Raw genomic sequence first — 21,769 nt, 5'->3', positions numbered from 1 at the left:
TAATAAAAAAACAGTAAAGTCTATTTGCGAATTTCCGATGATTTAATTGTCGGACTCGTTTTGACTACGGACTGGAATTAAAAGCCCACTTCCTCCGTGCAAAGACTAATTGCATTGGTGATGAGTCCCGAAAGAAGTGACCGTTTTCTGTCAGCACGGAGACATTAAAGTCTCAAATTGAGTATTTATTTTGTAACTTGCCGCATTTGGCTTCTTTCTCTCTCTGGTTTCGTCGCTAACGGGCTGCTGCTGCTCTGAGCTAACGCAAAGATGGCGGAAGACGAGAAGAGTGGTGAACCTGTGAAAGAAAAGAACGAACTGCAAATTATGAAGGTAGGTCAACTCGGCAGTGTCGCACTATTATCTAGATACACCTGCAGATTCATTACTTCTGTGTTTTGTTGACTTCGTGTGAGGTCTGTTTAGTGTGTTTCTCGCTTGACGTATCCTAAACGAGTCGTTACTATAACAACAGGCTGTCATGCTAACAGACATTTTTTGGTGTCTGGCTTTTATGTTTCATACTGTGGCAGATGTGTAATGTTATCCAGACTTCTTATTCTGTATGTAGAATGGCTTATAATCGTTCACACTACCCCGTTTAACTTCCATATAGATGATTTGTATGCACTCCTTGATTGGATCTGTACCATTTTTGCTGACTCACCAGATTGTCAGTGTGCCTTAGGCTCAGTGCACCATGCATGAGCTCTGTAGATGCACTGACATGTTCCCTTAAATCAGTTGAAGGTTTCACACCTCCAAAAAATACAGAAAATGCATACACTTGATGCAAATAGTTTGTCAAAGTATTAGTGCATCTCAGTATTGTACTACAGCAGAGGCATTGTTGGTATTTGGACACTGACGTCTATTTCAGATATGGGATACTGAGCATTGCTAAAGTGAAGGCATTTTGTCACTACTCCCCCTTGTCAGCTTATTTCAGATTAAAAGTCATACACCGTGCAACACTAAGCTCTACACTCAGAAAAATAAAGGTGATTACTGGAACCAAAACTAGCTCTTTGCAGTGATGCCATAGAAAAAATATTTTTAGTTCCACAAAGAACCTTTTAGCAAGAGGTTCTGTCAAGACCCATTTATTCAAACATTTCATCCAAGAACCACCAAAGATGCCTCAAATTAACACCAAAAATGTCTTCTTTAGGACCCATAAATGGTGCTACAAAGAACACTGGCAAAAATTGGTTCTATAAGGAACTATTAGATGTTATGGACTTGCCTGGCTTGACTTTCTAAATAGGACTTGATCGTTTTTTAAGTAATTTGTACACAAAGAAAATAAAATGTAGCAATCTGCAGAATGTCTAGGACTGCATTTTAACACATTTAATATATCCAGGTTGTGGACTGTTGGTGAGACAGAACAACATATTACAAAATGCCAACCTGGGATCTGGGAAATTGTGATAGCTATTTCTCAGTGTTTTCTGATGTTTTATAGACCTAATCAATCAATTGAGAAAATAATCTACAGATTAAATGATAATTATTGTTGGTTGCAATTGTGTTATCTGCCACCAAATAACTTCAATATAATCAAAGAAACATGACATCAAGTTGTGTGAGGAACCATTCATTAAAATAAACAGAACCAGACAGCCTTCAGAATAACTATTATTTTTCTGAGTAGGTAAAGTAAGGTCATCCCTCTTCCATTCTGAGTAAAAATCTGTTTAAAGTGTAATGATAGCTTATCTAAGTACAGCAACTAACAGTAAAACAATAGAATGTGTTTTTTTATTGCTACTCGGCTGCCTGTTGACATAGTAGTTATTTTATTGATTGCAGGTGTAACGTTCTACATAGGTAATAATGACAAACAATGTAACTACTGCAAATATCCAGCAATGAGACTGTGAAACGGAACAATCTCCATTATAAAACACTTGAGGGGACAGAAAAATTTAGTAATCAGACCTGCACTAGCATTAAAGTAATATCCTAACATCTTAAATAAACTATTATTAATCTTGGGGGGGGGGTTAATGCATGAATAGCTTCAGGCCTTTTTAAAATTCTTACTTTTGGAAAAAAATTATTTGAATCACATCATTCATATAACATTTATTATTCTAGACTCAGTCACCCAGGTCTTCTGACGGCAATATACTGCAGTCAGATTTTGCTATTAGAAATGTGCACTTTGATCTGTTTTTAAATATACTGTTAAGTAATCATAACCTATTTTTTTCACCTTCCCAACACCTGCTTTTCAACACAGGACCTGGTGGATGAAGTGTATAATTTCAGAGACCATTATTTTGAGACTCACAGCGTGGAGGAAGCTGGAAAGAAACAAAGTGATGTAGCACAGGAGGTAGAATGGACACTGAAGAAGCTGGAAGAGAAAGAAGGTGAGTTGTTGTATTTCAGTAGCAAGCCATTAGTTTGTGAGTTGCACCTTATTACTCACAGCCACTGTGTCTTTGGATCTTCCAACAGAGTCCTTTAAACACAAAGCAGAGTTTTTGCTGCAGAAGGGCAGGTGTCTGAATGCAGCTCCAGACTTCAGTGCTGTAGCAGAGGAGTGCCTTTCCCGTGCTGTGAAGCTGGAGCCTGGCCTGGTCGAGGGCTGGAACACATTGGGCGAGCAGTACTGGAAAAAAGGAGATCTGATTGGTGCCAAGAACTGCTTTACTGGTGCCTTGCAGCAGGTATGAAGAAAAGTCTGTCTACATTGTTTTCCTCCATTCAGTCACCTTGGGTTTATATAAAAAACATAATTCAAGAATCACAAACCCAGAGGAAGAGTAAAGCAGTAAGATGTAATTTAAAGATCGAATATGCAAACTAATTAGAGTCAACAGCATTTTTCCAATTTTGTGAACTAGTTTTCTATTCAGAATTTCCAGTTGTGAAATTACAGAAAATCTGAGACATCATCCAATGAATTTAAGGGCTGTTCCTGAGTACTAATCCCTAAATAATTTTATGGAACTAACTTTTTCTTCCTCATCTCTCCACTGTATGTTTCACTTATTAACTCATATGTCTGTGCTTTATTTTGCATCCCTGTAGAACAAGAACAAAGTGTCTCTGCGCAACCTATCTATGGTGCTGCGGCAGCTACCAGTCGCTGACAGAGATGCACACGGCAAGCAGGTGTTGGAGAGTGTGGACATGGCCCGACAAGCTGTCCAGTTGGACGTCACAGATGGGACGTCCTGGTGTGAGTAGACAGTCGGACACAATAGGAACATAACATGATACACCGTGAAGTGGAGAAGTGCTCCTTTTGGTCTTTGCAGTGAAGGAGCTTATTTGTTATGCAGGCCAAAGAGAAAATTCACACATTCTTTCTTAAAGTTGTATTTTATGTTACTGTTTTCACAGATATCCTGGGAAATGCCTACGTATCTCTGTTTTTCTCCTGTGGACAGAATCCACAGTTGTCTCAACAAGCTCTAAGTGCCTATGCACAATCTGTAAGTATACAAACACAAAGCACACACACCATCTCCATAGTTAAAAACCAGTCTGTGCACTGACAGTACATTTTACTTCCACTTACCCCTCTGTAGGAGAATGTGGACAGAGCTGCCTCTTGTTACCCAGAGCTGCATTTCAACAGAGCCACCCTGTTCCAGTATGAGGAGATGTTCGGCTCTGCGCTCGGCGGTTACAGTCGAGCAGCGGCGCTCGACCCAGGCTGGGATGAGCCGCCAGAGCGAGAGAAGCAGCTGCTGGAATATCTGGAGAAAGTGACAGAACTGATACAGAACAAGGTAGGTGAAGACGTAGTTCAGCCTCATTTAGCACAGCAATTTATGTTATTACATAATTGAGACAGTTTACAAAACACTGTCATACTCATACTGTATTGCATATTAGTGGATTTTAGTGCAATTGTGCTCTAAACATGCTGAAGAGAAGTGGATGGAAATCATGCTTTGTTACATACTTTGACCCATTTAAAGATATGTTGGGACTAAATAAACAGAGAAAGTCAAAGATGCTTGGTTTCAAAAATGTCCAAAAATGCCCCTCAGATTTTTGGGGCCAGATGTGTTGTCTCAAAAAGTCTTGACAGTTGAAAAACACAAAGATATTTAGTTTCATAAAAGGCTAAGGAAAAAAAAAAAACCAAGATGGCAAACCACCAACACAAGGTGGCAGCAAAGTGCAGCCTTACTTCTCTCCTAACCTTCAGTGTCTCCACTTGTTCAGGGGAAGGTGAAAGCCCGCCGACTACGGACAATGCTGTCAAACCTCAACACATCAGCTTTAGGTCCCTGCTCTTCTCCTCAGTTTCGCTCACCGTCTGGTCGTATTGGCAGCCTGGAGCCTCGAACTCTTAACTCCCTCACACACGGCCATAATGCTGGGGTGGCTGCCCTGGGGAAGGTGGTGTTCAGCCTGGCCTCTGAGGGTCGTATGGCCTTGTAAGTGCAGCTTTAATATCAACTAAAGTCCACTCATCCACAGATCTGGTGTAATAGAGCAGAATGAGTTTTTGTACTTTTCTAGTGGTGTAAAGTCTTGCACTCTTTTCTCCAGTACGTTTGGCATGGTTGACAGTGAGGAGACCTGTATAGTAGTGATGGTATATAACACAGCGGACAGCTGGGGCGTCCTGATTGGTGATTCCGTAGTCATTCCTGAACCTCAAGTCAAACGTCACAGTATAACACATAAAGATAAGGTCAGTGTTTAATGCATCCTGTGTACATTTTCCACAATAAGTAACATCTGTCTGAGTGTCTGACTTTTCCATGTTTTCTGCAGTCGCTTGATTTCAGAAGTATACGAGTGGACTCTCCTCTGCTCCTCATCGTCAATGGCAAGAAACAAAACATCCAAAGTCAGATTGCTGTCTCTGTGAGCTACAAACCCCAGAGAGAATGAACTGAGCCAGAAGCACACAGACCAAGTTTTTTTGCTGGATTTAGAAGAAGATTTTGCATAAATTTTCCAAGTGTCCAAAGTTTGTGCCTCTTTTATGTGTTCTTTTGTATATAGAGGTCACCATGTTATGTTTGTTGATATTTATATTTTTTGTATTCTGTTGTTATGGGGTTGGACATGGGGTTATTGTGTAAATGAATGAACCTGTGATAACAATGTGATGTCAGCATTATGACTTTAGTTTACCTTGAAGGAAATGTTCTTTTTCCGTACACACACTGTTTGTGTGGTGTCCTAAAATGGTAATGCTCAAAGTGGGATCATGCAGTGGACCAAACTGGGCTCCTTAAAAACATATTTTGACTGTGACAGGTTTTACTGATGCTGTTAACAATGGCGGTGTTCTAATGGAGTATCCCAGTAGGCCACGACAGTATGGCCATGACTCGATATAAAACAATACCAGGACTCAGAAACTGATGCAGCTACGTGGAAATCAGCAAACAGTAATTTTACAATTTAGACTTTTTCTATTATGACATGCAAAATATCTTTCATGAAACAACCTGTTGATCTTCACCACATTGTCTATCATGAGAAATGCACTCAGTCTGGGTAGTGCAGTCAAACAACTGCTTTGGTTTGATTACTATGCAGTGACAAACTCATTGACGTCACAACTTAAACACTTCCCAAAAAAAAAAACAATCAATAGCTCGGTTTAATCCAGATTACTTCAGTGTAACAAATCGACAGTTTACTCTTTTGAGCAACACCACAAATCAAATTTCTAAAACTGTGTGCATGACACATCACCTCACTGTAGTGGTTCAGTAGCATATATGGATTACCCCGACAAAGGAAATGTTTGTTTTCTTATGCAAAATCTAACATGGCAATAAACACCAACATGTTTCAGTGCCATCTTGTAGTGTCTACCTCCATACTGCATATCTGAAGTATAAATATTTATATTAAAATATGATTTAAAGAACAAATGAAGTTTAGGCATTTTAGTCATCTGAAGTAATCCCTGCATTTTATTTTTAATTTCAGTATGAACTGCAATTGACCAAACAAAGAACACGCTGTCTCGTGCAGTACGCATACAATTGGGACATACTTATTTGTAATAATATTGTGCCTTAAGCTTTACCATCTGTCTGTGCACTCTTGGCAGCTCCAGCTTTGTAATATGTGAGACACTGTGATGTACATGAGGACAGAAGATCAAAATGGCCACAATAGTAGGATACAGTAGGACATCCCGCACTGGGACATACTAAATCTAAACTTGTGGCATACTGTAAATTAAGGTTATACTTGTATTGGAACACGTCCTATCTAAATTACAAAATAGCCTGTCAGACGTGCTCTGTGAAAAGACATACGAGGCTGTATTTTACTATAACCCAAATGTACAGAGACAACTAAAAGTCAATGTGTGTCACAGAACGGTTCAAAACACATTTAAGGTTCAAAGTTATAATAACCGCAACAAAAAGGCACTTTAGGCAAACACCTGCAACTCGATGAATAATAAACCAACAGAACACATTACATCAATAGCGTATGAGTTAATGAAACCTGTTCTTCTCAGTGATTACTGATGAAGGGTCGGCCCTTATCCCAGGCAGGAGAGCTGAACTGGAAGAAAGTTTTGGTTCCGTCGGCCTCCAGGCAGGAGAAGATTCGGCTGTCCCTATCAGGGCCGAGGGCAAAGGACCGAGGGCTTCTCTGGGGAGTCGCCTGTCGAGCCACCCCTGGGTGACACAGAAGAGTTGATGGATGTCCTTCATTGTTATTCCAACTAAAATTCCCTGACATAGACAACTGGCTCATTACTCCTGCTGTTCTTTCTTGATGACCATCTCTTTTTTGACCAAACACCTGCAGCTGTGTCTTTCTTTGTACTATGTAACATTATTCTTGCTGTGCTTCCTTCCTCTTCTCATTACTCAGCATGTGAAACCTGACCTCATGATTTTAGGAAGGCATCCAATTCATATTTATCTTTCTTGTTTTGTCTACATCGACATTTTGCAATAAATTTCCTTCCAAACATGTTGTTTTGGACTGCAACTAACACTTACACTATCAGCTAATGTGCCCTCTAATCAATCGACTGATTTGTCGTGTCATGTATAAAATCAATAATTACTGCAGCTATGAGAGGCCAAGTTGATACAGATTGCTTTGGCTGTCTGATCAACAGTCCAAAATCCAAAGCTGCTCAATAAACAGCAATAACCTCCTACCTAACAAGCTTAAATTACTTCAAGGCCCAGTGTGCAGGAATTAGGGCCATCTAGTGGTGAAGTTGCAGACTGCAAACCACTAAATACCCTCCATGTCCAAGCACATAAATGATTCACACTTACATAGTGCCTTTTTAACTTGAGCTAGGTTCTATAAATCACTTTAAAATATGTTTCTAATGGTCCTTTAACTCTCTGAACCCCAAAGGTTTGAAATCCTTGTTATCTTTAAAAAACAAAATAGGCAAATTACTCCATTTATCCAGAAACTGTAACACCAGATTTGCTGGATTTTCAACCTTCTGACAGCCCTTTAACAACTCATCTGTGATGTGCTGTCAGGAAACAGAACCAAATCTAAGCTTGAAATCATTAGATTTCATTCAATTTTATTCTGTCTCATTCTTAAAATCCCCCAAATTGAAACGTTTGCTGTAAACATATCTTAAAAAAGATTATCAGCGCACCAGAGAAGCATGTAAGTTACTCAAAAACAATTACGCATGAAAATTCTTCAGACAAAAGGGAACTTGCTGGTTTGGGTACAAACTGCAGCAACAATCACATTTATTTTTTTTATTTTTTTGGTGGAAAAAGGGGAAATTACAATTCTCACTAAAATTACAACACATATCATCTATTTTTTTGCATATATTTCAGCCCTACTGCTCAGAAGACATTTTTGAGTTCTCTCTACTTCTTTACCAGGATTGTGATGTTTCCATGGAGATGCAGGACTTTTGTGAGTAAAATTATGACAGGAGCAAAAAATGCACAGAGACTGCTTGGGTTTTAGAGGGTGAATGATTAGTCAGCTGTAAGAATTATTGGTGAATAACTTTCTGGTAACAAAATGTCTAAGAGGCAACATTGTTGTTCACAATTGAAAGTAATACTACCTAATAAATAAGCATTCAATCATCAAATTATTATCAATATGAACATTCTTCATTCCATTTGACATTTAAACATCAAAAACATTGTCAGGTAGCTTTTCAAAAACTAATTGGAAACAGGGAAAATGATCAAAATATGGCAACCTACTCATAATTCTTTATATGAAAAGCAGCTACAAAATATTTTCATAAAATTTGTGTAAGGACCGAAAAGCCCACATGTGTTATTACCTGTGTTGAAGTCTTGATATCCAGGTTGTGGCACTGTGTCTACTTCCCCCGCACCCACCACCATGTTACGCAGCCTCAGAGAGTCGTACAGCCCCTGTAGTTTCTGGTACTGTCTGTTCCTCTCCATCAGCCGCTCAGACACCTCACTGTACTTCCTCTTATACTCCTCCATCACCTGACATCAACAGTTAGAAAAAACATGTCTTCAAAATCCAAAGTTAAGAACACAAGTACAGATGATGACAATGGGTCATTTCACTCCTTAAGCTTTTTGAGCCATCTTATCTGATGTGCAACAAACACAGCATTTTTTTCACAAATCAGAATGCAACCTGGGACTATTTTCAACCACATTACGATTGCCAAATTTCAGCAATGCTTGATATGGGTTTGTTTGTAAAATAATGTGACGAATCAGCACTTTTGTAGCTGTCATTTACTTTCTTCAGGGAGGCGATTTCCCCCCTCATGGCGTTGAGCTCCAGTTCTCTGCTCTGGTTCTGCTGGGTCAACACCTTCTCCATCTGTTTCAGCTGCGTGTCGGCTCGTGACAGACTGTACTCTTGATACATACGCTCCTGATGGACCTGTAAAAACACAGCAAGTGGCAAACCAAATGTCTTTTAAAGGCAGATACTGAGGTACACTGCATTCATATAGACAGGAGGATACCGGACCTGATAGCTCCAGAAGGCCAGAGCCCGAGCACTGATATCCAGAACTATGTCTGGTCGCAGACCTGCCAGCACCATGGCTTTGTACTCCTCCGAGGGCGACAGCTCTGTCCTCACAATGTCCAGCTTCCCAGACAGCGCAGAGGAGCAGGCCGGGCAGATGGCGGGGGACCGGCTGAACTCACCGGATCCGTGCTGATCACAGAAAACATGTGAACATGCGGTGACCCAGGCGAATCCACTCAGCTTGTTCCGACACTTTGGGAAATTACATAGGAGTGTGTCGTCGCAGAGAGACATGGTTATGACGGTAGACCGTACAGCAACTGGTCAGTAATGGAAACCCCTGAAAAATGACAATCATTAAGAGAAAATACTTTAAAGCATACATAGTCTACAGCTACACTGTACATTTAACTTGGAGCAGCTTAACCATCAAATTTCAGGTGCATTTCATGACTCAAGACATTGTGTGGTTACATTGTGTAGCTGTATTTTAGATGTGTAAAATGTAAGTCTTTAGCTTTAGTTTAGTTTGTTTTTTCTTTAAATTTGATCTTTGGATTTTCAAGGCCCACTGGATCCTTATGTTTATTTTGGTGCCAGTGATGTTGCTGCTTTAAGAATAGCACTGGCTCTGTATTTCTTTTTTTAAAAAAAGTAATAACAAAATGTTGTAATTCTATATTTTTCCAAGATCCATGCATCTGTCTTTCCAATCATGCATTAAAGCACTCTAAAATAATACTGTACATTTTTTGGTGTTTTTTCCCCATTTCACAGAAACCAGTTTGGTCTGATTATTATTAGTTATCGAGGTGTGGTACTGTGGTGGGTCAATTTTTTCACTTGCATCATTTCTTCAGGAATATCAAGACTAGAGTTGGTCATCGAAATCATCATTTAATAAAATTTGCAATTAACAATCAATATTAGTAATAATAATCAATTTAAGAAATACCTATCTCACTCCAGATAGCTGGAGCTAAAAGTTGGCAACTGGTCCAGCTCAGTGGTTCGCAAATGTTTTTGTCACAAGCGTTTCCAAGGCACACCTGTACATATAACTCTAACTCTGTAAGCCATCACAAGTAAGACTAATTCCAAGATACACAGTTTAAGAACTACTTGTCTAGTTATCCTGCGCTCACTATGACATGTAGATCATTGGCTAGCATATGGTGAAAGAGAGATAACTTTACTTTGTCACGTCTCACATTTGAAACAAGTTAAAATGTAAAGATTTCTGGGCATGGTTAAGTTCTGAATGTTTAAAGATCCTGACACCAGCTGTGTTAGGTGTTGTGCACTGTTTAATTCCATCACACAACAGCCCTTCTGTGCTCACTGGCAGCTCTACATTAGTGTGTAAAGTTATACTAACTGTAGATTGGACTGTGGCTGCTAGTAACCACTCCTCTATGGCTTTTAGAGTTTTCTTCAGGCTTATTTCTAATGACTTCTCGTCTGCATCAATTAAAATGAAATAAATCGTAGTTCAACACCCCCAGTATATGTGTTAAATGAAACGTAGCTCCACGTAGCCACCATTACTGGCCATTAGACGCTAGCACTAGCATGCTAGCACTAGCAGGCTAGCTAGGGGAGATTTTCTTCAAGCTAAGCTAGTTTAACTGTCATGTCATTGCCATTTCCTTCGGTTCCTGGTTTAAATAAACACTTTTGACGATAACAACTATATTTTTTGCTGGACTCTATCTGGACTACGCGACTTTTAAGCAATAATTATATCGGTAAAAACCCTTACTTCGATACTTACCAGTTAGCTCTTAGCTCAGCAGGTGGTATCCGGTGATACTAAACTACCAGTGTAATCTGATTGGCTAATTGCAACTCACCCAATAACAATGGCAAAAATAATAGTTTTTTTTTTTTTTTTAAAGAATAAACATAATATGTGGAAACATAATTAATCTGAGATATGTGTAGGACCACTGTGCCAGATATTGCCCAGAAAAAAAATACAATCACATAAAAATAAAGCAAGAAAAGTACAGTATATAGGAAGAATAAACTAACAGCAGCGCCAAAAAGAATGGAAACCAATACAATGGATTTAATAAAAACAATGACTCATAATGAAACTAGAATAGAAAAGTAAAAAAAAAAAATTAAAAAAAAGGTAGAAACTTTCTGGCAAAGTAATAAAGCAATATTGCTCATGATAATTTAATATTGCACATATGATCTGCAGTTTTTTGATAAAAGTACCCAAAAAGTTTATATGCATTCATTTCAGTGTAAATTACAAAAAGTTCTCTAAAAAGAACATATAAGTAACTGTAATGCACTAACACTGCATAGTAAGTGCGTTTTTTTGGTCATACTAATATGCTTTTTGTTAATTTTTGCTCTGTGTGTTGTTACTTTGACTTGAATAAAGGGTTTGACTTTAAAAACAACGTGGAGTTTGACTTCACATCCAACATAATTTTCTATATTTTTCAAGTGATCTTCGCAAGCTTGGCTGAACTGTAACCCCTCTGAGTGGCAGTTACTTCCCGTGAAATCAAATAACACCCAGATATCTTGTGCAGCCTGCAAGTGGAGGGTCTATATGTATAATGTGAGACACCTACTTAAATATGGCACCCCCTCCTCCCTCACCACCGCCTCCTCCCACTTTTCTCTCTCTTGCTTTTATCCATTTCTCCACGTGGTACAGGAGTAAAGGCGGGGGGTGAAAGAGGGGCATTGTGCTGTGCAGCAGTGGATCCGGGGGTTCATAGTGAGAGAGGGGAGATGCTCACTCAACTGTGTCCAGCACGCCATTGTCAAAGATTCCCATCTATTCTCTGCCTTTTAAATAGAGCTCCAGTATAAGATGCTTTTTTTTCGGGAGGGGGACGTGGATGGGGGTGGATGGGGTATTATGCGCCTGGTGATAACACACGAATTACATGCATGCATGTGGAATGGATGTGTGGCCCCCACTTTCAAAGCACTGCAGCGTTGTTGATAATTGGCCCTATGGAAATCAAAAGGGTTATAAATATCGCCTGTACCCCTCTCAGCGCAATAACAGAACCGGGAAGATGGATTTTGACTCTTGCTGACGGAAACCACCTGCTTGTCAATTATTATGGCTATAATTTCATTATTTATCCACCATGCTGAGGATTAGGAAGCTGCGCATGGGGGGCGCACATGCAGGACACCACCTGACCCATATGTCACCTGTTAGATTTCTGTAACTCCATCTGCATTTGATCATCTCCTTTAAATTAAAATTTAAATTAAAACATTTATGTTGAACAAAACCAAACCTGACGCCAATTTTCATTTGTTTTTAGGGCATCCAACTTCCTTTGACACCACTGTCATGTTTTATTGAAAGTTTATAGCTGCTGTGTGAGTGTATAGAGGAAAAAATAAAGCTGGGGAGAAAGAGAAAGAGAGAACCAGGGAGGCTGTGTGTTACACGCCATTGAAATGCAAATATCATCGAACAAGGAGTGGTTCTGTGTGTGTGTATGCTGTGTAGCCTATGTGTGTGTGTGTGTGTGTGTGTGTGTTCTCTGTATGTGCATGCAGCGGGGCAGCAGTGGGAGAGGAGGGGCGCAAATTGGACAAGTTTTTTTGGGGGGAGAAGAGACTTTAGAAAACAGCCACACGCACGGCAGCTTCATATGACACGGTGCAGCCCGGCGGATTTCCTATTATCTTTTAAAACTTTATTCCATGAAAAACTGCTCTTTTAAAGCACATCTTTTAAGTTCTTCTCACCTAAGGACTTGGGGGAATTGCACGACATTTGAACTTTGGATGCTTGCAGGAGCTCGCCCAAGTGCGCAAAAACGTGCCGAGTGCCATTCAACCGACTGATGCCCCCCTCTCTGTCTGACTCGCCGTGAATCATGTCACGCCGGAAGCAGAAGAGACCCCAGCATCTCGTTAACGCGGATCCGGGGGGCCCAAAGCTCCTATCTCACGGTAAGAAAACATCTTTACGAGTGTGCGTGCGTGTTATTTTCTTGAATTTCTTTAGAAAGAGGCTGCTTGCGCTTTTACGCACGGCCGCATCACTGCGTGTGGAATTCACTGTAAGAGTTTGAGCATCTTTAATGCACAAGTTTGGGGTTAAACTTATTGCTTTAGTTGTTGTGAGCGGTTTCTTTCTTTCTTTTTTCGCATGCATGGAGATATTCCAACAAACGCTCCTGATTTAACAAGACTAAAAACTGTCAGATCTAACTGTGTCAAGTGAAGAAAAACCCTCCTGCTTAGTCATTTAGCGCAATGGGCCCCACTAAACGGAGGCCTTAGGCATTTTGGTCGGGGCCAATAAACTTGTTCCTGTGAAGTGAATAGAGCAGGATTAACTAACATACATCCGTGGCCATTTTCACGTGCTGCTCGTCCTCTAGGAAACCAACAGGCTGCTCAGCGCTGACTGCTGGAGGTCTTTGATTGGTATAGAGCCCTCTCTTATTTGCTCACAATAAGGTGCATGGCTGGGGGGGAAGGGAAGGCAGTGTTTTTGGTAAAGATTAATCTTCCACCCTTCTATTCTCTTCTTCTTTTGCTCTTCATCCTTGCTTTTCTTCCTTATGTGCCCCTCTTCCCCCATTTTCCACCTTCTCAATACTTCCCTCCCCTTCCCTTTCTCCCTCTTTCTCACCCCCATTGACTGTATACTCCTACACAGTTTGGGGGGGGGGGGGTTTCGGATGGATGAGAAAATAAGTTTCAGAGGGGAGAGAGAGACGTTAGTGCTGTTAAAACGGGATATGTAGCTTCAAGTGCATGCACCAGCTTCTGCAGGTAAAGCGGAGGTTTAGACTGGAGTTATTTATGTGTTTCTTGCAGGTTCAGGGTTGTTTAGAAGTCACAGGGAAGGAATTTCACAGAGGTACAGTCTTTCATTCCATCACTATATCTCTCCAGGAGGGAATAGTTAGTCTCTCCATTGTTGTTACCCTCCCCCCTTCTTTTTCTTTTTACTCTTTCTCACTCTGTGCTCAAGATTCTGAAAGAATTTGACCCCTGAGCGGCAGAGGTCAGATTAGTTGACCAATCAGATTGTCTGGACAGTGCCCAGAACCCTTAGCGTGGCCTGACCCTCGACCTCCACTGTGACGTAAGGGGGAAGGGTGAATAGGGAGATGAAAGACGTAACTGCTGTAGGGAGGGGGTGGGTTAAGAGGGGTTATGGGTTGTCTTGGTGATGCCCATTGTCCTCTAAAATGTGTTGCCATAGCAGCAAGGTGGTCTGTAAGCTTTTTTGTGTGTGCAAGATGTTTGAGGAGTTTTGCTCCAGAGAGCACAGATTGAGACAAGACATTACAAAGACTCATAGACTGCAGAGTTTTCTTCCACATGTTTATTTGCTTGTTCAAAGCCATTTCCTTGCAGGCATTTCTTTTGAAGTTGTAACAGTATCTTTTAGTACGTGTACAAATTTGCACATTTCTAAACACTAACTGGAAGCAGTGGAACAAACAATCTGTAACTGAAGCAGAATCTTTTAATGAATTTACATAACTGGATATTTGAGTTGTCATTGGAGATGGGTTGTTGCGTAACAGTGCAAAGAAAACCACAGGTTGTCACTTTTTCTAAAATACTCTTCATTTCCTGTCAATCCACAGATGATCACCTGGGCATAAAGTCGCCATCCACATCTCTGGGCTCAGAAGTGACCTCATCAGGGTCTTCCTCCTCATCCCCCACCTCTCTCCAGGACTGCCAGACGCCTCTGGCCCCTCGCCCATCCCCCGGAGGGCTCCACGCGCCCTCCTTACCCAGCGAGAGCTCACCTCCTCCCCACTGGCCCAGCCACATTGCCCCCTTTACCACATCCCTCCCAAACACCCACTCCTCCCTCTCCCCAGACTTTCCTCACCCGTCGCTGTCTTCCCAGACTCACTCGCCTCCTCCCCTGGGTCAAACCTCTGGTTCCCACCAAGGAGACTCGCACTCCACCATGACCTCCCCACCGATGGGAAGTTCAGCCACCACCACTACCTCCTCCTCCTCTTCCTCTTCCTCCTCCTCACAGTGCGTGCCGCCGCACCGCGACAGCTCCAGTCCGGGTCAGCAGCAGGCCTCCAGCTCACCAGGGGAGCAGGGACAGATCCAGGTGCCACCAACCCTGGCGGTGCTTTTAGAGGAGCTTAGGGTTTTACAGCAGCGGCAAATCCACCAGATGCAGATAACAGAGGAAATCTGCAGGCACGTTCTAAGGCTTGGAGGGGCTGTCTTTGGCCAAGAAAATAGTGCACAGGCCAGCAGTGCAGACAGCAACCAGAAGACTGCAGGAGCATCATCTTCCTCACCAACACATCCCTCTACTGCCACTCCAGTAACCACAGCCTCATCACTTTTTGGCAGCCTTCCATCTTCCCTCTTCCCCCAACCTGCCATCTCCAAATCAGGCACTTCACATGTTAATGGTAGCAGAGCTTCATCCTCCTCTACCTCCTCCTCATTGCCATCCTCTTCTTCCTCATCTATTTCTTCCACCATCAGCTCCTCTGTTGCCTCACTACACCCACTGTCCTTGTCACTGGGCCTGCCGCCACGCTACCTCCATGAGAAATCATCTAACACCTCTTCATTTGGTCACAGCAATGGTATTAGTTTCCCAACTCCTCCCCTTCCTACCACCAGTCACTCCCAGGACCTCCAGTCCAGCCCCTCCCTTACCTCCACCTCCTCATCTGGACGCCCTCAGCATGTCTGCCGCTTCTGTGGGAAAGTGCTGAGCAGTGATTCATCCCTCCAAATCCACCTGAGGTCGCACACAGGTGAAAGGCCCTACCAGTGTCCCGTCTGCTTGAGTCGTTTCACAACCCGGGGGAACCTCAAAGCTCATTTCTTGCGACACAGAGAACAGAACCCAGAGCTGTCCCTCTCCCTGCTGCCCCCAGCACTGTCAGAGCAAACGCAGAGTGGGTCATCTTCAGGGGGCATCCAGAGAAGGCGAAAGAGGCGGGCGGATGACGACGAGCCATTTAATGCAGTGAAAGGAAGTGTTCGTGGGATGACAGAGAGCATGGCTTTAGGATTCCTCTCTGGTGCGTCTGCTCGTCCGTCGCCCTCCTCCCTACCCCTGCCCCCCTCAGTGGACATGGCGCTGCTCTCCACTGCCCATTCATTGCTACAGTTGAACAGAGCTTCAGCTGCAGCCGCTGCCAGCTCTAGCTCTGTGCTGCCTTCTTCCTCCTCATCTTCATCCTCCCCCTCCTCCATGGGTAGTCAGTTTAAAGGAGCAAAGCAGCAGCGATTTGATGAAAACACTCCTCCTCCTCACTCTGCCCTCCATTCAGCCTCCCCTTACTCTCAACTGGCCCACCTGCCCAAGATTGTCTTTCCTGGAGGTACCTCCCCTCACCACCTCGCACTTCTCCGCCCCCCAGGACACCCATCCACCTCCCACCTTACTTCACCTCACCAGCTACCCTTTCCCTTCCCACCTTTCCCCAAACCATCCAGCTCCTCCCCCTCCTCATCCTCTCCCACCACCTCAACTCAAACCTCAGACACATCCAAGTTGCAGCGGCTGGTACAGAGGCTTGAAAAGCAGCCACAAGGAGGTGCCTCTTCTGCCTCTTCTCCCTCCACCTCCTCACAAACCCATGCTGAAGCCAGTGGGGACACACATGGTCAGGACCTGACCACCACCTCTAGTGCCTATCGCAGGGAAATGTTGGCTGCTCTCGGACTAAGCCCTAGTGCCAATGCTGCAGGACTAGAGACCGGCCAGGGAACCTCAGGCACTAAAACTACCACAACAACCCCTTCTCTGCCCACGGGCCAGGCTGCTAATCAGTGTGGAGTGTGTCTGCGTGTCCTCAGCTGCCCCAGAGCTCTTCGTTTGCACCAGGCCACTCATCTCGGTGAGCGGCCGTTCCCCTGTAAGCTCTGTGGTCGTTCCTTCTCCACAAAGGGCAGCCTTAGAGCCCATCTGGCCACTCATCGTGCCAGACCACCCAATGCCCGTGCCCTGAACTCCTGCCCACTGTGCCCACGCAAGTTTACCAATGCCTTGGTACTCCAGCACCACATCCGCTTGCACCTAGGAGGGCAGATACCACCTGACGAAGACATGCTACCTGAAGATGGAGCAGAAACAGAAAATGCCATCTGTGATGATGGCGAGGATGACTCAATTAGCTCCCCATCTAAAGGACAGCAGCTCCTTCCTCTGGCCTTAACAACAGGCTCTAAGTCTCCAAATGATGCTCTAAACTCAGGGTCTGCTTTTAAGCAATCCACAGATGTCACTGCTGTGAAGACTGAGGAATCTGATGGCTCAACACCCAGTGTTAGTCCATCTCTGACCCGTAATCCCCCCTCAGCGGGAGCAGAGGACCCCCTGTGTCTGGGAGACAACGCCCCAGCTGATGGTAGCCCCACAAACGGCTCCACATACTCTGAGGAGGAGACCCACGCTGACCTGGGCAGGACCAGCCCTTTTAAAGCACCTATAGCTAGTTCTCATGCAGCTGTAGAAAATTCAGAAGCTGAGGACACCCCTCTGTCCCTCTGTGTTTCTAAGCCTGCTGTAGAAAACAGCTTGCTGCACACAGAGGTTAATGGCGATGAAGCCTGCTCCACAGATGAGCCTCCCACTAGTCCCAAATTGAACCCAAAAGCTGCAAATTGTGTACCTGCACTCACCCCTCCTGCCAGTCCCAGAGCTATCCCAGAAACAGAAGAGGCCTGTAGCAGCGCATCACATGAGTCACAGGAGAGAGATGCTGCCCACAGTAAAGGGAAGAGTGAAACCACTACACCCAGAGAGGCTTTTCCAGTGTTGAAGCCAGAGCTGGAGAAGGAAACTCCAAAGGAGGAGAGTCATGGCGTGCCAGAAAGGCCTTCAGAGGATCCTGAGCCCTCCGTCGCTGCACCACCACCACACACTCAGCCTCCTCGCCCAGACAAACCCTACAGCTGCTCCCACTGTGGAAAGGCTTATGCCAGCCGAAGTGGACTTAAGGTAAGAGTTACAGATAGCGAGGATTCATCACTGTTCTATTAATAGTGTATTATATAGATAGATATTTAAATGCATTTTTTGTTGTGTTTACATGTGAGTAAATGACTATTGTGTCCTATCAACAGGGGCATATGAAAACTCACCCTGGAGCGTCGACTAATACCCCCTCCAAGGCTCAAACCAATGACAATGACTGTGTGGAGGATCGCAGTTCACAGTCAACCAATAAGAACGCTGGACAGCTGGATGAAAAGCAGGGATCGGCTAAATCCCCAGAGAAAGGTGACAGCTCAGATCCTCTACCAGTCAGTGTTGGTTCTGATGTGGCAGGCGAAGCTATGGACACCACTGCATAGAAAGTTAGTGTTGTTGACAGCCAGTTTTAAAAAGGTCCTGACAAAGGAATGTATTTTTTCTAATAGAATGAGATTTGTTGTCTAGAGTTATTAATTCTAATTCATATTTACCTTTTATATTAGGCAACTAGATTTAGTTATATTGTAGTACCATTACAAGAAATCTGTGAATGTAGTATTTTAGCGATGTATTTTTGTATTTCAAAGACCACAGTGAGGCCTTATCTTCCACACTTCACAGCATTGTCAAGATGAGACTTAATTGTTTGTGCTTTTTTTTTTTTTTTGCTGACACCTATTTCAGCACAGACTGTATAATGTCAAACAACCAGTATAAGCTGATCTGAAAAAACAAAACAAGAGGAAGACGAGTGTCCAGAATTTTACAAAATAAACTCCATACCAAAACAGGCCAATTTAGTAACTGGCCGATGTGTGTAAATATGAGCTGCGGTTACATTTTATGCCTTTTTATTGTTACTTATGTTCTTTTTTCCTTTTTTTAAAAATCTGATGCTGCTGAATGCATGTTTCTGAGTTGCACTGTGTCCGAAACATCTACTGAAACAAACACATGCTAGCAATGACCATGATGCTGTTGTTGATGATGACGATAATAATAATGATGTCGATGATTGTGTTAGATTGTCGTTTCTTTTTGTGAGCAGTCCTGTACTTAGAGCAGACAGCGGCACACAACCTTATTCGTACCGATGATGGCGAACCTTTTTTCCTTGGTGTTGGCTGCATTGTTAAACCACCAGCAAGGATGAGCCCCGTCCGTTATAACTCCCCCACCCCCTGCTCTCAAAGCACTTGAGAGTGTTCTGCTCCTACACAAATTGTCTGCACTCACTGCATTCCTGCTTTGCTCAGTTCAGTATTTGTATGCTTTGCTGTCCCCTTTGTAAAACCCCCTTTTTTTGTAGCAAATGCGTTCCCATGCTTCCCATGTGATGTATAAATAAAACAATGGCAATGTGAAGAGGAGACGTGATTGTTGCTCGTCTGTTTTTTTAGGGGGGTTTTTTGTATTAATTGTCTGGCTTCAGCTTGAGACTCTGTCTGTGTGAATTCATTTATCTGTTTAAGTATTCTGCTTGCATGACTCTTATTCGGTGTGCGCCTGCATGCACGCTGTTGGTCAGTTTTCCCTTGTTTGTTCCAGCTCTCTGTGTGTCTGGATTGGGAGAGGGAGGGGGGGGTCCTTTGTCTGAGGCGCTGGGCTAGCTGTCTCCTAATTCTGCCTTTTTTTGCCCTCCGTGTCTTTTAATATGTTTCAGTTCCCCACTACTGCGTATGTGTGTGTGAAAAGGATAATCAGAGCCTGTATGAGTGTGATTGAGAGTGCAGCTGTAGAGGCTGCCACCTCCCTCCCTCCCTCCCTCCCTCCCTGTGTCATGCTCTCTTTCATACGCACTCTCTTTCATTTTCTCTTTCATTTCTCTCCCTCACTCTTTCTACTCACCCCATCACCCCCTCACCCCTATACTCCCTCCCCCCTTCCCCATGTAATGAGCTGACACACAGGAAGCTCTAATCCTCACACAATGCCACCCCTCTTCCCCCCAGAGTGACTGGGAGCAGGACAGGGGGCAACAGGGACCAACCTGGTCCAGCTGTCCCCAAAATGGCCGCCTTTAATCCCTCCAGTTTTTTAGCCTACAGCGGCTCCCGAAACCATGACAACCGGTAACCAAGGACAAGAATGGGCCGGGGCAGAGAGTGGGACAAAGGGAGTGAAAGGAGCCATGTGTGAGAAGTTTGTCCACATGCGTTCATGAGTGACAAGGGACGTGTCTCAATCAAAAAACAAAGAGAGAGAGAGAGTGAGAGAGAGAGAAAAGAGAAGTCATTTTAATCATTCTCAGTTTTACAAAGCAGCTGGGAAAGAAGTGAAGATAAAGGGCCACAGGTGTGATGATGGAGCTTTACAGGCTTTGATCACATGTATCATTCGTCAATAAGCGTTAATCAGTGCTCTATACATACTAATCATCTCTGGGAAGAGGAGAGAAAGTTTTTAAAGGTCATTGTTTGTGCACATTTAATCTTCCATTGATGAAGAATCAACAACTATATGGAAGACAAAGAAAGTCGCTCACGCTACATCAGTCATTTGATCTTGAAAAATAAAGCAGCCATTCACGCTTGACATGAGTACATCTTCAGATCAGTTGCAGATGAAGTGGTGTCTTAATTAGTATCATATTTATATTTTGAACAAGTAAATCATTAATCATAAGACGAAGCGGTGCTTTAAATACACCAAAAATAAGCATTAATATAAAGTCACTGGGATGCAGTTTTTCCAAGAGTCTCAATGAATGAAAACTCATTTGACATGTTGTTTTGGAAAAGTCTTTAAAACATTTTGAATGAGTTGAGCTACTTGGTGGGACAAACTGGTATGATGAGAGGCTGCTGGTATTCTTTTATCTCTGTAGTTTTTTGGAATTTACAAACTCGTGAACTGTTTATATTTCTAAATTATCTTTTTATGAATTTTACAAGGTCACACCTTGTATCATAAAATATCTCAGCAAACATTAATATTCAATGATGTCCTGGTTCTGCTTTTTTAATAATACATTAATTATTTTGATCAGTATGTATGTGTATGTGTTGACTGCTTTGTGAAATATTCGCATCCTTAGGTAAATAGAGCACTGTAAAAGTTCCCTCATTCCTGCATTTAAAATGTTATCTAAGCAAAATATGTAGGTTTTGTCACAAGCATCTAACTGAAGTCTAAAAAGTAGAAGTAGAAGATGTCGCCTGTGACCCGTTTCCTAATATATATTATGTGATAAGATTAGTGTTGCTCATACATTAAAGGAGAGGCAGGATTTCACTGCTGTAGTTGTTTTATGTGGAGTTTAATTTGAATTATTTGTGGGAGATTAATGAATATTTTATTTTATTATATTATTTTTAATTATGGATTCATCTGATTATTTTTTGCAATAATCAATTGTTTAGCTTGTAAAAACTAACAAAAAACTGCAAAAAAACGTGAAAATACCATTAAAAAAAATCTGTATGATTGTCTATACAGTAGCCAGTTTTCCAACTTTGAATTATAAACAAAATGTTGTTATTCTTTATGTGTTTTGTGTACAAAAATCTTAGTTTGTTAAGTTATTAATGCTGGCAGATAAATATAGTGAAGTAATACTATTAATGTAATACTATTCTCTCTGAAATGTAAATCAGTAGAAGTAGTAAGTAAAAAGAAAAAAACTCAAGCAAAATACCTCAAATTTGTACTTGACTGTAATCTGTCCCATTCAGTATATTTCAGCTCCACAAGAGGGAGCCATAGTCTTCAGATAGTTGTCCATTAAAACCAATAAGAGCAGTTGACAGCACTTACATTCAGAATAATACACACACAAAATTATTTTGTGTCACTAAAAATATGAGCATCAGCTGATTGTTTAACAGAATATTAGTATTTTATTAGAATGCATAGCCATTATTCAAGTATTCTAATAATATAATGGAAACATATCAG

General features: G+C 42.4%; 3 protein-coding genes across 3 annotated transcripts; 2 read left to right on the top strand and 1 right to left on the bottom strand.

Moving 5' to 3' along the window:
- Positions 1-118: 118 nt before the first annotated feature.
- On the top strand, positions 119-5,794 carry ttc5 (tetratricopeptide repeat domain 5). Its single transcript, XM_023268817.3, has 9 exons — positions 119-333; positions 2,249-2,381; positions 2,470-2,681; positions 3,046-3,196; positions 3,361-3,452; positions 3,549-3,752; positions 4,195-4,409; positions 4,525-4,669; positions 4,753-5,794. The coding sequence occupies exons 1-9, from the start codon at positions 271-273 to the stop codon at positions 4,870-4,872; spliced, it is 1,335 nt and encodes a 444-aa protein (XP_023124585.2). The 5' UTR covers positions 119-270; the 3' UTR covers positions 4,873-5,794.
- A 107-nt stretch (positions 5,795-5,901) lies between these two features.
- On the bottom strand, positions 5,902-10,759 carry LOC111567599 (E3 ubiquitin-protein ligase CCNB1IP1). The gene is made up of 5 exons (XM_023268831.3): positions 10,712-10,759; positions 8,935-9,277; positions 8,698-8,844; positions 8,258-8,432; positions 5,902-6,635 (listed from the first exon to the last, which is right to left on the bottom strand). Exons 2-5 carry the CDS (start codon positions 9,229-9,231, stop codon positions 6,469-6,471), a joined length of 786 nt encoding a protein of 261 aa, XP_023124599.1. The 5' UTR covers positions 9,232-9,277; positions 10,712-10,759; the 3' UTR covers positions 5,902-6,468.
- A 1,748-nt stretch (positions 10,760-12,507) lies between these two features.
- On the top strand, positions 12,508-19,244 carry si:ch211-212k18.5 (sal-like protein 4). The gene is made up of 3 exons (XM_023268736.3): positions 12,508-12,885; positions 14,544-17,896; positions 18,022-19,244. The coding sequence occupies exons 1-3, from the start codon at positions 12,810-12,812 to the stop codon at positions 18,250-18,252; spliced, it is 3,660 nt and encodes a 1,219-aa protein (XP_023124504.2). The 5' UTR covers positions 12,508-12,809; the 3' UTR covers positions 18,253-19,244.
- Positions 19,245-21,769: the final 2,525 nt, after the last annotated feature.

The sequence above is a fragment of the Amphiprion ocellaris genome, chromosome 23 (assembly GCF_022539595.1).
Source record: "Amphiprion ocellaris isolate individual 3 ecotype Okinawa chromosome 23, ASM2253959v1, whole genome shotgun sequence".
Taxonomy (NCBI): Eukaryota; Metazoa; Chordata; class Actinopteri; family Pomacentridae; genus Amphiprion; species Amphiprion ocellaris.
This window is presented reverse-complemented; position numbering and strand designations above follow the sequence as displayed.

Excerpts from the sequence above, each read along its gene's own strand:
- ttc5 (XM_023268817.3), top strand. The coding sequence starts at position 271 with ATGGCGGAAGACGAGAAGAGTGGTGAACCTGTGAAAGAAAAGAACGAA. Across the intron at positions 2,682-3,045 it reads TTACTGGTGCCTTGCAGCAG|AACAAGAACAAAGTGTCTCT; the intron begins GTATGAAGAAAA and ends GCATCCCTGTAG. Across the intron at positions 3,453-3,548 it reads TAAGTGCCTATGCACAATCT|GAGAATGTGGACAGAGCTGC; the intron begins GTAAGTATACAA and ends ACCCCTCTGTAG.
- LOC111567599 (XM_023268831.3), bottom strand. The coding sequence starts at position 9,231 with ATGTCTCTCTGCGACGACACACTCCTATGTAATTTCCCAAAGTGTCGG. Across the intron at positions 8,845-8,934 it reads TGGCCTTCTGGAGCTATCAG|GTCCATCAGGAGCGTATGTA; the intron begins GTCCGGTATCCT and ends GTGTTTTTACAG. Across the intron at positions 8,433-8,697 it reads AAATCGCCTCCCTGAAGAAA|GTGATGGAGGAGTATAAGAG; the intron begins GTAAATGACAGC and ends TGTTGATGTCAG.
- si:ch211-212k18.5 (XM_023268736.3), top strand. The coding sequence starts at position 12,810 with ATGTCACGCCGGAAGCAGAAGAGACCCCAGCATCTCGTTAACGCGGAT. Across the intron at positions 12,886-14,543 it reads CCCAAAGCTCCTATCTCACG|ATGATCACCTGGGCATAAAG; the intron begins GTAAGAAAACAT and ends GTCAATCCACAG. Across the intron at positions 17,897-18,021 it reads CCAGCCGAAGTGGACTTAAG|GGGCATATGAAAACTCACCC; the intron begins GTAAGAGTTACA and ends TCCTATCAACAG.